General features: G+C 46.5%; 1 protein-coding gene across 4 annotated transcripts in view; it reads left to right on the forward strand.

Annotated features, from left to right (window-relative positions):
• The window catches only part of PLCG2 (phospholipase C gamma 2), a 181,193-nt gene that overhangs the window by 95,508 nt on the left and 71,814 nt on the right, over window positions 1-13,871 (forward strand). For 3 of the 4 annotated variants that reach the window (XR_004270497.1, XM_032283879.1, XM_032283881.1), the window contains 3 exons: window positions 2,877-2,920; window positions 5,227-5,299; window positions 11,768-11,869. Coding sequence is in view for 3 of the 4 variants with exons in the window: in XM_032283879.1 (XP_032139770.1) it covers window positions 2,877-2,920; window positions 5,227-5,299; window positions 11,768-11,869 (219 nt within the window). In the remaining variant the exon portion in view is untranslated. The remainder of the gene's footprint in view (window positions 1-2,876; window positions 2,921-5,226; window positions 5,300-11,767; window positions 11,870-13,871) is intronic. The other variant, XM_032283880.1, reaches the window with a different exon arrangement.

Consider the following 13,871-nt stretch of genomic DNA (forward strand, 5'->3'; position numbering starts at 1 on the left):
TTCCTACATCCTGACACCACTGAGTGTGTTAGACCAACTTCAGTTCTGAAAGGGCGTGTGCCTCCAGCCACGTGGGAAAAACACCATTCCTCTCCCTCCCTCCCTTAGTACCCTGGACCCCTGCTTCCATGACCCCTCCCTCTGGCAGGGCCCCTTCTCTTGTCCAGCTGGTAACTTCTTCTCCTGGGGCCCAACTCAAAGATGACATTTCCCTGTAGCCTTTTAGCTACCAGAGGAAATTAGTTTATCCATTACTTTAGTCACTGATCCAGTAAATGTGTGCGTGACCCAAGAGGGCACAGTGGTTAACAATACAGATGTTTATCCTGACCTCACTGGCCCTTTGCTGAGGTGGGAAGGTTCCGGGATGTTGCCCAGAGTGACACAGGCCCAGTGCAACCCCTGTGCCTTGGTTAGGTAGAATCTGACCACATAACCCATCATGGTGATGCTAAATATAAATTAACGGCTGCCTCCACTGTGCACCCATAGCATCTAGAATATTCTCTGATTGCTGGGATCTCATTTATTGTATATACATTTGTACGTATAGTGTGGGATGCTGGAGATATACCAAGGCGGGCCAGGGTTGAAGTTCTGGCCCCTGGACTTGTTGGGAGAAAAATCCTTGCCTCCCTGGGCCTGTTGCTTGTTTCTGAAATGGGGCTTATTTTACTACCCGATGGGACTGGTGGGAGGAGAGACTGAGACTGTGACCATCTTGCCCCAGCTCATGCAATCCGCGTTCCAAGACAGAGTCTCCTTGGGCCGCCGCAGCAAGTACTGCAAGTGGTGGCTTAAAACAACAGAAATTTATTCCCTCCCCATCCTGGAGGTTCAGAGTCCAAAGTCAAGGTGTTGGCAGGGCCGCACCACCTCGGGAGGCTCCAGGGAAGGCTGTGTTCCAGGCCTCTCTTGTGGCTTCTGGTGGCTGCCAGCAGGCCTTCAAGCATTCCTCCGTGCGTGGACGCCTCCTGGTGCTGCTGGCTGCCAGCAATCCTACAAGCATTCCTTGGTGCGTAGACGCTGCCACTCCACGGCTTGTAGATGTCATTGTTCCAGTCTCTGCCTCCATCACCTCCTGGTGTCTTTTTCTCTGTGTGGTTCTCTGTCTCCAAATCTCCCTCTTTTAAGAAGCCAGTCACTGGATTCCGGCCCACCCTAACCCAGCATGGCCTCATCTTAACTTAATTGCATCTTGCAAAGACCCTAGTTCCCAAGAAGGTCATGCTCTCGAGTACTGTGTTAGGACTTGGACATGTATTCCTGGGACACAGTCCTATCCATAACACTAGCTATAACTTCTGTCTTTAGAACGTCTTCCTTGACCACCTCTGCCCCAAAGCCCCAGCGACAGCCCCATTTCTCTGCCCCCTTTAAAGTGACCTACTCCAAGAGCAGGTGGGACGTACTCCTTTGAGATGCTGATCATGTCTCCAAAAGAAACACACACCTGCACAAACTGTTGAGGGCTCTCTGATGTTTCCCAGAGGCCTGCGATTCCTTTTGTAGAACACTGATACTTCCCATGACATCCTGGGCTGCAAGGAGTTCAGCAAGAGGACCCTGGGTCAGCCGGTGCAGGAGCTGCTTTATGTCAGTAGCGTTGATCATGAGCTAGTGGATGCATTTCTGTTTCTGTGGGAATTATTCAAGTGCTTATCCCGTTGCAGTGTCATTGAAGACTGTTGAAGCAATGCCGCCTGGGCAGAAACGGACAAGATGTGGGTGTGCAGGGTTCCTGAGTACAATGCACAGAAAATGAGCTGGTGCAGGTCGAAGCTGGAGGGAGGTGTGCTCCATGGCGCCCCCCTCTTAGGGGAGGAGACCCTTCATCATACAGCAGTTGGGCTGCAGTGGGCTGTGAAGAGCTGAAGCAGTCCAGTATTTCTTCCATCCTCTTGCCTTCGAAGATTAGAAATGCATCTTTGAAATATTAAATGTTCGAAATATTGCCTATAATCCCAGCTACTCAGGGGGCTCAGAAGGGAGGATCTCTTGAGTCCAAGAGTTGAAGACCAGCCTGGGCAACATAGTAATACCCCATCTCTACACAATGAAAAAAATTAGCCGGGCATGGTGGCACATGTGTGTAGTGCTAGCTACTGAGGAGGCTGATGTCACGTGAGCCCAGGAGAGTGAGGTTGCAGTGAACTATGATCATGCCATTGCACTCAGTCTGGGTAACAGTGAGTTGCTAGCTCTAAAGAAACCTGTCACTGAGGGTGTGGAAAAAGGTATGTGTGCCCCAGTGGAGGTGCCCATCTCAACTGTTCTGAGAGCAAGTTGGCAGAATTTATCAAAGCCAGTGTGCTTACAGTGCGCTGTGTCTAGGTGCTTTTCCTTCTAGGAGTCTGCTCTATAGAAAAACTGTCACGAGTGGGCAAAGATACAGAAATAGACACACAGGGACACTTAAAAAATAATACCAGATGTAACGAAAGTCAAGTGACGTGTAAATTGTGGAATATAATGTGATTTTTCGAAGGAGGAAAGCAGGGTTATTTGAGGTTGCGATTAATGTGTAAAGCTTGAAACACAGCAAAAAATTGTGAAATGTACTTAAATGACATGATATGATACAGTTAAGTGAATATCCCTAAAACAAATTCTAGAAGGAAACTTATGAAATTCTGAAGGGTGATTGCTTCTTGGGAATAAGACTGTGGAGGGAACAAGGAGGGCTTCTACCTTTTGCTTCTTAAGTTTCTACTATGTTTGAATATTTACAACTGACACCCATTAAAATGATATTTTTAATGATCTTGTTGCATCTAACAAAATGATACTTTTTTTTAACAACCACAGAAATCTTTCTGCTTTTGCATTAAGTGACTTGTCTAAGTTTCTTCTTGTGTATGTATTTTCCATTTCAGATTCTCGATGAATTCAAAAAGGATTCGTCTGTGTTCATCCTGGGGTGAGGCAGCTCTTGCATGTTGTTCGGGGTGGCGGTTCGGTGTCGCAGTTCGGTGCCTGGTGCGCAGCCGGCCTCCGGGAGGGGTGCCTGTGTGTGCAGACACTAACTTCCACAGGGACAGGTCGCCCCTGCTGGGAATTGGCCATCCCACACCTGTGGCGTGGATAGAGATGAGCAGTAGCAACAGTGGGGCACGGAGCATTGGGAGGATGTTTTAGAAGTTTCTGTAGAAAAGCCTGTGGCCTCAGGGCCTCCTTTCCCCAAACGTGCCTCATGATATGTGACAGGTTAAGAGTTTTTTTGTGTGTTTTTGTTTTCCAAAAACTAATGTTCATGATCAAGTAAGTGAAAATTTCCTTGTTAAACAGGTTTAACTGAATTAAAATGAGTTTAAGTGTATAACCTGCTTCACATGGTGCTGGGCACCCATGAAGGGCTCATAAGTAGTGCTACTGTTATGAAAAAGTCAGTGCTGCAGGACTGACCAGAACATTTACTGTGCTCCATGATTCCCAAGGTGGGGAACTTCTGAGATGTGTGTTTCCCAGCCTATCTGACTGGGAGACATGTTGGTCCTGGAGTTAATGGGCTGGGGCACATTGATCCAGTCCTCTTTGGTAAGCAGCTTTTCCCTCTGTCACTTTTCAAATCAGAAACAAGACTACACAGTATAAATAAAATGAATCTAATTTTTATATAGCATGCACACACACACACACGCACACACATATATATTATTATTATATTTTTTGAGTTGGAGTCTCCCTCTGTTGCCCAGGCTGGAGTGCAGTGGCACAATCTTGACTCACTGCAACCTTCACTTCCCAGGTCCACTTGATTCTCCTGCCTTAGCCTTGGAGTAGCTGGGAATACAGGCACACGCCACCATACCCAGCTATCTTTTTTTTGTGTGTGTGTATTTTCTGTAGAGACGGGGTTTCACCGTGTTGGCCAGGCTGGTCTTGAACTCTTGACCTCGGGCGATCCACCCGCCTCGGCCTCCCAAAGTGCCTAGATTACAGGCGTGCACCTCCGTGTCCAGCCATAATTTCTATGTAGTATTTTAATGAAAAGCTTAATGTTAGACCGTGAGGCTGATGAGGAAAGGGTAGAAATGTACTCGTAATAAGACAATAGACTCCAGGACCCTGAGTGTTGAGTAAAGGGAGAAAGCTCAGGGTATGTTTCATTGCTCTTACTATTTCAAATAGACCTCTTTTCCCCACGCTCCTGCAAGTACTCAGGGAAATCGACCCATTTCCCTGGAAAGCTCCATGCAGCAGAACGTACTCCCCATCCAACCCAGGCGTGGCTGGTGCTGGCCCAATGAGGTTTTCTGGTGGCTGTGAATGCCTCTCCAGGAAGCCACATGCCAGTGACCTGCTGGCCAAGGCGGGAGTCCTGCCATTATTCACATAGTGGTGTTCCCTCCCTGATACCCGACCTCTGCTCGGTCCACAGTGGTGTCTTGCACACTCCAGTTAATTTCTCCCTGATGGCCTAGAGTCTGGGGGGCTCATCTGTCCCCCACTGCAGAGCCTCGATGACCCAGTGAACTCTGGATCGTGGCTTCTGAGGAGGCCCTTGGGTCTGGCTCCTTTTCTTTCTTCAACACCAGCTCCCCTATGCAGGCGGGTGGCATGTCCAGCCCTGCCCGGGCATTGGGTAGGTGCGCTCATGTGCCCGCGTTTCCTCCACATTTCACTCTGCAGCCCCCCTCTGGCCTGCGCTCCCTCTTTCCTACCTCTCTTTCTCTCCTCCCTGCCCTTCTCTCTTTTCCTCAAGACCTTTGCGTCTGCGGTTTCCTTTGCCTGGCACTCTCGGCATCTCTTTCTGGCTCACCCCACCTCATTCTCTGGAACTCAAGTAGGTGTTCTTTCCTCAGGAAAGACCCTCTGGCCCTCCAGGTTTGGGTTTGGGACCCCCTCTGCTGTTCCCACTCTGCCCTTCTCTTCCCACCCTCGTCTCTTGCTGCCCTGTACCCCAAATGCCTGGTTTACCTGTCTTCCCCATGGCCACACTCCATGAGGTGCTCCTCTACCTGGGAGTGCACCAGAACTATTTGGGGGCAGCTAAATGCAGATACCAGAGCCTGCCCCTTGAGATTCTGATGCCAGGGCCCCTCTGAATCCTCGTAGGTGAGGGACATTGTATCACTCGCCTGTGTCTTCCAACCTGGTACCTAACACAGCACCAGACTCAATGGGATACTCTGGGTGGCAGGCTGCCCTGTTGGCTGGCATCTCCTCTCAACTCCTCTGTTGAATGTGCCTGTCTCTGACCACCCCTGCTTTTCCCGAGGACAGGAACACGGACAGGCCGGATGCCTCTGCTGTTTACCTTCATGACTTTCAGAGGTTTCTCATACATGAACAGCAGGTGAGAGAGCATAAGGTTTGTGGGTGGCTGGGGGAGCTGGCGGGCTGCTGCTGTGGACTGGTCTCACCCTTCTGCCACCTGTGCTTACCTGGCTACCTGTGCTTACCTGGTCACCTGTGCTCACCTAGTCACCTGTGTTCACCTGACCCTGTGTGCTCACCTGGTCACCTGTGCTTACCTGGTCACCTGTACTCACCTGGTCACCTGTGCTCACCTAGTCACCTGTGTTCACCTGACCCTGTGTGCTCACCTGGTCACCTGTGCTTACCTGGTCACCTGTGCTCACCTGGTCATCTGTGCTCACCTAGTCAGCTGTGTTCACCTGACCCCGTGTGCTCACTTGGCCACCTGTGCTCACCTGACCGTCTGTGCTCACCTCATCACCTATGCTCACCTGACCACCTGTGTTCACCTGGTCACCTGTGTTCACCTGACCACCTGTGCTCACCTGGTCACCTGTGCTCACTTGGTCACCTGTGCTCACCTGACCACCTGTGCTCACCTGGTCACCTGTCTTCATGGAATGATTGTAGTCTCCCAGGTGCCAGATACTTCAGCTTGTTGTCAGATGTCACTGAAACTTGGATCAGAACAGCCTCATGTTGGGCCTCTTTTTAAGGAACACATTGAGGATGGGAAGAATGAGAAAATTCTAGGGGAGGGAAGGAGGGATGAGGGCGTGAGGATGGGGCTGCCGTCACCTGGCTGGCTTTAGCTTTTCTGGCATCACCTCAGGGGTCACTGCCTGGGAAGTCTTCCTTGACTTAAGGGAGGATGTGACCAGAATGATCAAGTCTGCCAGGTCCCCTGGGAGATAAAATAGCGCAGCTATCTTTAAACACATGATGCATGGGACAGTCTCCATGGACAGGGTTTGCTTGTGGGCCCTGAGCCCAGCTGTAGACTCAAGGGAGATTTGTGTTGTGTTACGAATTAGTTTTCCACTGCTGTGATGATGCCCCCAGAGGACACTGGACGGTGTCTGGAGACATGAGTGGGTGTAACAGCTGGAGGCTGCCGCCAGCATCTAGTAGGTCAAGGCCACAGATGCTGCTAAATATCCTACATTGCACAGGGCAGCCCCTGCCACAAAGAAGTATTCAGGGCCAAGTGGGGTGGCTCACACCTATAATCCCAGCACTTTGGGAGGCTGAGGTGGGTAGATCACTGGAGGCCAGGAGTTTGAGACCAACTTGGCCAACGTGGTGAAACCTCATCTCTACTAAAAATACAAAAATTAGCTGGGCATTGTGGTGGGCATCTCTAATCCCAGCTACTTGGGAGGTTGAGGCAGAATTGATTTAACCCAGGAGGCAGAGGCTGCAGTGAGCTGAGATTGTGCCCCTGCGCTCTACCCTAGGCAACAGAGCAAGATACCATCTCAAACAAACAAAAAAACAACCCCCCCAAAAAAAAAAAAACAAAGAAGTATTCAGCCCCAAGTGCCTGTAGTGTTGAGGACGAGAAACTGTGAGAGTGAGATCAACTTGAAATCCTCTTACCAGCTGCACAGCTTTGGACAGGTGGTTTACCCTTTCTGTGCCCCAGTTTCCTCCTCTCTAAGTGGGACTGAGAGCATCTACCTCTGCGAATTGTGGGGATCAGAGACGACTGTATGGCTTTGTGTGTGTGTGTGTGTGTGTGTGTGTGTGTGAATATGAATATATGTATACATGCCTGTTCACATCTAAATCTAAAATTTTTATGTCATTGGAGTTCCATTTACTTTTCTTTTTCATTTATTATTATTTTTTTAATGGCCTTATATTTTAGAGCAGTTTTAGGGTTGCAGCAAAATTAAGTTCATTTACTTGAAAAATGAACTCTCTTGTCTTGCAGAACATTTCAGACATACATGGAAGCAGACAGATGGTTTAATGAACCATCATGTATTATCACTCAGGTTAAAAATTACGAGCATTTTGCCCAATTTGTTTGTTTGCTTGTTTGAGACAAGGTCTCACTCACCCTGTCACCCAGGCTGGAGTGCAGTGGCGCAGTAATGGCTCACTGCAGCCTTGACCTCCTGGGCTCAAGTCATTCTCCCCCTTCAGCCTCCCAAATAGGTGGGACTACAGGTGTGTGCCACCATGTCTGACAATTTTTTTTTTTTTTTTTTTTTTGGAGACCGAGTCTTGATTTGTTGTCCAGGCTGGCGTGCAGTAGCGTGATCTCAGCTCACTGCAACCCCCGCCTCCCGGGTCCAAGCGATTCTCCTGCCTTAGCCTCCCAAGCAGCTGGGACTACAGATGCCCCACCAGCACACCTGGACGAAGTTTCATCATATTAGCCAGGGTGGTCTTGATCTCCTGACCTCATGATCCACCTGTCTTGGCCTCCCAGAGTGCTGGGATTACAGGCCCCCTTTTTTTTTTTTTGAGACAGAATCTTGCTCTGTCACTCAGGCTGGAGTGCAGTGGCTCGATCTCGGCCCACTGCAACCTTCACTTGCTGGGTTCAAGTGATTCTCCTGTCTCAGCCTCCCGTGTAGCTGGGACTATAGGTGTCCACCACAATGCTTGGCTAATTTTTGCATTTTTATTAGAGTTGGGGTTTCACAATGTTGGCCAGCCTGTTCTCGAACTCCTGACCTCAAGTGATCCCCCACCTTGGCTCCCAAAGTGCTGGGATTATCGACGTGAGCCACCACGCCCTGCCCAGACTAATGTTTGTATATTTAGTAGAAACAGGGCTTCACCACATTGTCAGGCTGATCTCCAACTCCTGGACTGAAGTGATTCACCTGCCTCAGCCCCCCAAAATGCTGGGATTACAGACGTAAGCCGCTGTGACTGGCCCACTTTGCCGGTTTTATTACATCCACTTCTAACTCCACACATTCCCTACCCTTCCCCTTTCTTCATTTCTTTGCTGAAAGAATTCTAAAGCAAACCCCAGACTTTGCTTATAAATACTTTGTTTATAAATACTTCCATATGTTTCTCCCACAGATAAAACATTTTTGTTTTTAAAAAAATGTAGTCATAACCCTCCTATTACAGCTTGTGTGATTAACAGTAATTTTTAAATGCCACCTGACACCCAGCCTGTGTTTGGATTTCATTGATTGAAGAGAAACTTGTGAACACAGAAGACATGTTTTACACAAAGCCAGCCACACTGAGGGCTCAGGGAAGGGTGGCAGCTACACAATGATAGTGACCAAAAGAAGGCTTACTTGCCCAACCTGAGATTAAGTCTGAGGAAGGAGGTAAAATGAAGATAATATGTTAATTTTATTGGGCAGAATCACATGTGAGGTCTGGGCTGGTGGTAGAGTGAGGTAGAGAGAAATCCATCTGCTTTTTTCCTGTTATGATATTCCTTCCACTAAATTATTCAGTTTTGTAGGGAACAATTAAAATTAAATTGGTTAAATTCTTGGGGACAAGTGGCCTTGCATCCTGGAAGTCACCACCTGTTAGGGAGACTTGGGGGTATGGATTTAGCTCCACCTAGTGGTGGTTTACTTTATTACATACCCCAAATGTAGCCATTTGCTGGGCGGCTCTTAGAGATCAGGGACTGGGGCCAGGAGAAAGTGCAGGAGCTCTCTCTGCATCTGGGGAGTTAGGGCCCAAGCAGCAGTGAGCATCCATGCAATGTTGTTTGGTCACACAGATGCTCATTTGAAATAATCACTGCAGCACTGTGTGCAAATTAGTATGACTTTTCTAGAAGACACTTTGGCTGCATACAATTAAAATAAAACTTTAAAACTAGATTATATACCTTGACTAAATAGTTGCCCTTCTGGGTACTTATCCTAAGGAAATAATGCAGCATTTTTAATAGGAGTGAGAACTTGGAACTCATCTAAATTTTCATTAGAGGATTTGGCTAAGTATGCCACAGTAAAGCTCTGGGATGGATGGGCGACGGGAAACGGGTATGTTTCTAGAACCACTGTTGCTGAGTTTAGCCTGAGGCTCATGACTGGGACCACTTACTTAAATGGAGAGACTAGAAGTCTCTCCTCTGTTTCCCCATTTGTGTAAATGGAGAATAACCTTTACCTCTTGGGCTGGGTGGTAAGTTCAAGATGAGCCGCTGTGTGTGGGGCCTGGCATAGTCAGTGCCCAGTGTTGACTGCCATCACCACTTATTTGTATTTTCACCATTGTTCTCTGCCATTGTCACCATTACAGCTGTCTAGTACAATACCCAACAGCAAGTAGATGCATTTTATAACCTCTAGAATATTGACATTTCAGTCTGCTTTAGGCAGAAGATTTTTTTCTTTACAGCCAGTCCAGTGTCAGGATATATTAGCTAAGTACCCATGCCTTTTGATAATTGTAAAAACTTTGTAGGGAGAAGGAAGGAGGAAGCCTCTGGTCTCTTTGGGACACCTTGGCCAAGGAAAGTATTTTAACCAAGTATCCCACAATTTCATGTTTCATGTTGTATTCAAAGGTTCGGACACCTCTGTATTCAAATTAGCCTGCAGTTTCCCAGCTGCGTCCTGGCTGTTTTGGGCTCCTGATCCAGGCAGATTTGCAAGAGTCAACAGCAGTTTCTTGTTGTCGTGCACCCATGAATGTCACAAGCCTCCTGGTCACCACCTCATTTGCGTCTGTTCTTCATTTTTCATTCTTTTGCACATCCTCATCCAGCCCTTCCCATCCAACCACACACACATCTGGTAGCATATTTGCTCCCATTAGTCATAAAGATAGAGGTTTTAGAATATTTGAAATGAAGAAAGTATTGGTCAAAGTTGAATTTACATGGTCATATTTCATCCCTTTTCCTATAAACATTTGGGATTTCAGGGCATGGAGAGGAAAGCCATAGTTACTTAGTATTATGCATTATTTTTTTTTTTTTTTTTTTTTTTTTTTATTTGGAGTTGGTTTTTTTGAGATGGAGATTCACTTTTGTTGCCCAGGCTGGAGTGCAATGGCGCAATCTCAGTTTGGCGCAATCTCGGCTCATTGCAATCTCTGCCACCTGTGTTCAAGTGATTCTCTTGCCTCAGCATGCTGAGTAGCTGGGATTAGAGGCATGTGCCACCACACCCAGCTAATTTTCTATTTTTCTAGAGATGGGGTTTTGCCATGTTGACCAGGCTGGTCTCGAACTCCTGACCTCAGGTGATACACCCAGTCGGCCTCCTAAAATGCTGGGATTACAGATGTGAGCCACCAAGCCCAGCTTATGCATTCTTTTTCTAAAACATTTCTAAAATGTCTAGGACTGTGCGCAGCTGCTTTGGAATCGGTCGTGGGTATTTCTGCTATTATCAGTGCTTCAGCAGCCCCGCTTGCCTATTCTCTTGAAAAGAGGGCATATGATTAGACTCTATGTCAGTTTAGTTATTTGGAACCCAGACTCTGCAACTTACAAGCTGTATGAGCTTAGGATATTAGGTGATGTTCATGGCCCTCTGTTTCCTTGTCTCTAAGATGGCAGTGACAATATATGACTTTTGAGTTGTGCGAACTAAGGTGACTGTAGGAAGAAGACAGATGCTGATTTGCACAAGCAGCCGTGCTATGAGCACTTTCTTTTTTTTTTGAGACAGAGTTTTGCTCTGTGGCCCAGGCTGGAGTGCAGTGGCATGATCTTGGCTCACTGCAACCTCCACCTCCTGGGTTCAAGCAATTCTCATGCCTCAGCCTCCTGAGTAGCTGGGATTACAGGTGCCTGCTACCATACCTGGCTTTTTTTGGTTGTTGTTGTTAATATTTTAGTATGGATGGGGTTTCACTATGTTGGCCAGGCTGGTCTCGAACTCCTGAGCTCAGGCAATCCACCTGCCTCATCCTTCCAAAGTGAGTGTGAGCACTTTCTATGTACCAGGTGCTGTGTTAGGCACATAACCTAATAAGGTTTCATACAGTGCTTCGTACAGTGTGCATTTCATATAGCGCTACATTTCATACAGTGCTTCACAGAAACTGTGTGCAGATACTCCCATTTCATGGATGAGGAGGCACAGAGACAGCATGTAACTTGCCCAAGGTCCCCTAGGTGGAATGAGAGGCCAACCCAGGTAAGCATTCTGGAAGGCTGATATAACCACCATGCTCCCAGGCTCTTCATACTAACAAATGTAAAGAGCTAGCAAAGGGCAGGAGTTGGCAGACCGTGACCTACGGGCCAAAAACAGCTAACCACTTGTTTTATAAACAAAATTTTGTTGGAATACAGTCATGCCCATTTGCCTGCGGATTATCTGTGGCTGCTTTTACGCCACAACACCAGAGTTGAGTGGTTGCGACAGACACCATGTGGCTCACAGAGCCCCAAATATTTACTCTCTGGCTCTTTACAGAGAACATTTGCTGACCCCTGGCAGAGGGCCATGAGCAGAATGGAGCCTCAACATGTGGTGCTCAATGGCAAGTGAATTCAGAATCGGTTGAGGTTTCAGTCTTCTATCGTGACTGGAAGGACCCTGGGAAATGAAGAATTTTGTCAGTTCTCGTTTTGGTGATCACTCATTCTCTTTGTCATTTTCAGGAGCACTGGGCTCAGGATCTGAACAAAGTCCGTGAGCGGATGACAAAGTTCATTGATGACACCATGCGTGAAACCGCTGAGCCCTTCCTGTTTGTGGATGAGGTGAGTAGGCTAGGCTTGCTGTGTGGGGGTGACTTTTTGATTGATGTCGGTGATTCCTGAGGTTTATTTTCTGTTTCTCTTTCCTTGGAGAGCTTTGCTATTTGATGTCCCCATGACTGACTGGTTAGTTGGGAGTGTTCCCCCCCCTCCCCGCCTCATACCAGGTTCCAGATTACGGTAACTGCCCAGTGGGTTCATTTTGCTTGCTGTCTAGACAGAACTGATTGATCAAGATGGGGGATTGGAACAGGGAAAGAGTTTAATTCACATAGAGATGGCTGCATGGAAGACAAGAATTTTATTATTGCTCAAATAATCCTCCCTTTCAGAGGCTAGGGTTTGTGTGTGTGTGTGTGTTTTTGCTTTCTTTTGTTTTGACAAGATAGATACTTGTTTACACAAGCAGTCATGGTATGAGCACTTTCTTTTTTTTTTTTTGAGACAGAGTCTCACTTTGTTGCCCAGGCTGGAGTGCAGTGGCATGATCTCAGCTCACTGTAACCTCTCCTTCCCAGGTTCAAGTGATTCTCGTGCTTCAGCCTCATGAATAGCTGGGATTATAAGCACCCGCCACCACACCTAGCTATTTTTTTTTTTTTTTGTATTTTTAGTGGAGACAGGGTTTCACTATGTTGGCCAGGTTGGTCTTGAACTCCTCACCTTGTGATTCACCCCCGCCTTGGCCTCCCAAAGTGCTGGGATTACAGGCATGAGCCACCACATCCAGGGGCCAAGACTAGGATTTTTAAAAGATCTTTGATCCCAACCTAGCAAGGCACGACAATATTCAAGTCCAGGAAATACAGAGAACACCACAAAAATATTCCTCAAGAAGACCAACCTCAAGGCACATAATCGCCAGATTCACCAGGGTTGAAATGAAAGAGAAAATACTGAGGTCAGCCAGAGAGAAAGGTCAGGTTACCCATAAAGGGAAGCCCATTAGACTCACAGCAGATCTCTCAACAGAAACCCTACAAGACAGAAGAGAGTGGGGGCCAATATTCAACATCCTTAAAGAAAAGAACTTTCAACCCAGAATTTTACATCCAGCCAAACTAAGCTTCATAAGCGAAGGAAAAATAAAATCTTTTGTGAACAAGCAAGCACTCAGAGATTTCATCACCACCAGGCCTGCTTTACAAGAGCTTCTGAAAGAACCACTACAAATAGAAAGGAACAACCAGTATCAGCCTTTCTAAAAAATACCAAAAAATAAAGAACATCAACATAATTAAGAAATTGCATCAACTAATGGGCAAAACAGCCAGCTAACATTAAATGACAGTATCAAACACACATATATTGTTATTAATTCTAAATTTAAATTGACTAAATCCCCCAATCCAAAGACACAGACAGGCAAAAAAAGCCAAGACCCATTGGTATGCTACATCCAGATCCATCTCACATGCAAGGATACACAAAGACTCAAAGGGATGGAGAAAAATTTGCCAACCAAATGGAGAGCTAAAATAAATAAATAGAAAGCAGGAGTTGCAATTTTTGCTGATAAAATAGATTTCAAAGCAACAAAGATCAAAAGAAGCAAAGAAGGATATTACATAAAGATAAAAGGATCAATGTAACAAGAAGAGCTAAGGATCCTAAATATATATGCACCCAATACAGAAATACCCAGATATATAAGACTTACAAAGAGACTTGGACTCCCACACAGTAATAGTGGGAGACTTCAACATCAATATTAGACAGATCAATGAGACAGAAAGTTAACATCGATATTCAGGACTTGAACTGAGATCCGGAACAAGTAGACTTAATTAACATTCATAGAACTCTCCACTTTAAATACACAAAATATACACTCTTATCAGTACTACATCACACATATTTACAGGTTTAAATGAAATATTGGTTGGCTGCTTGTTAATTATTTTCTTCCCTCATTTTTTTTTTTTTATGTCTCTATTATTAAACACAGTTACAGGCATACCCAGTTTAAGACTGCATTCTAGCCCGGGCAATAAAACAACACCCC

Source organism: Sapajus apella, unplaced genomic scaffold (genome assembly GCF_009761245.1).
Source record: "Sapajus apella isolate SASKATOON/1434 unplaced genomic scaffold, GSC_monkey_1.0 scaffold15, whole genome shotgun sequence".
Classification (NCBI taxonomy): domain Eukaryota; kingdom Metazoa; phylum Chordata; class Mammalia; order Primates; family Cebidae; genus Sapajus; species Sapajus apella.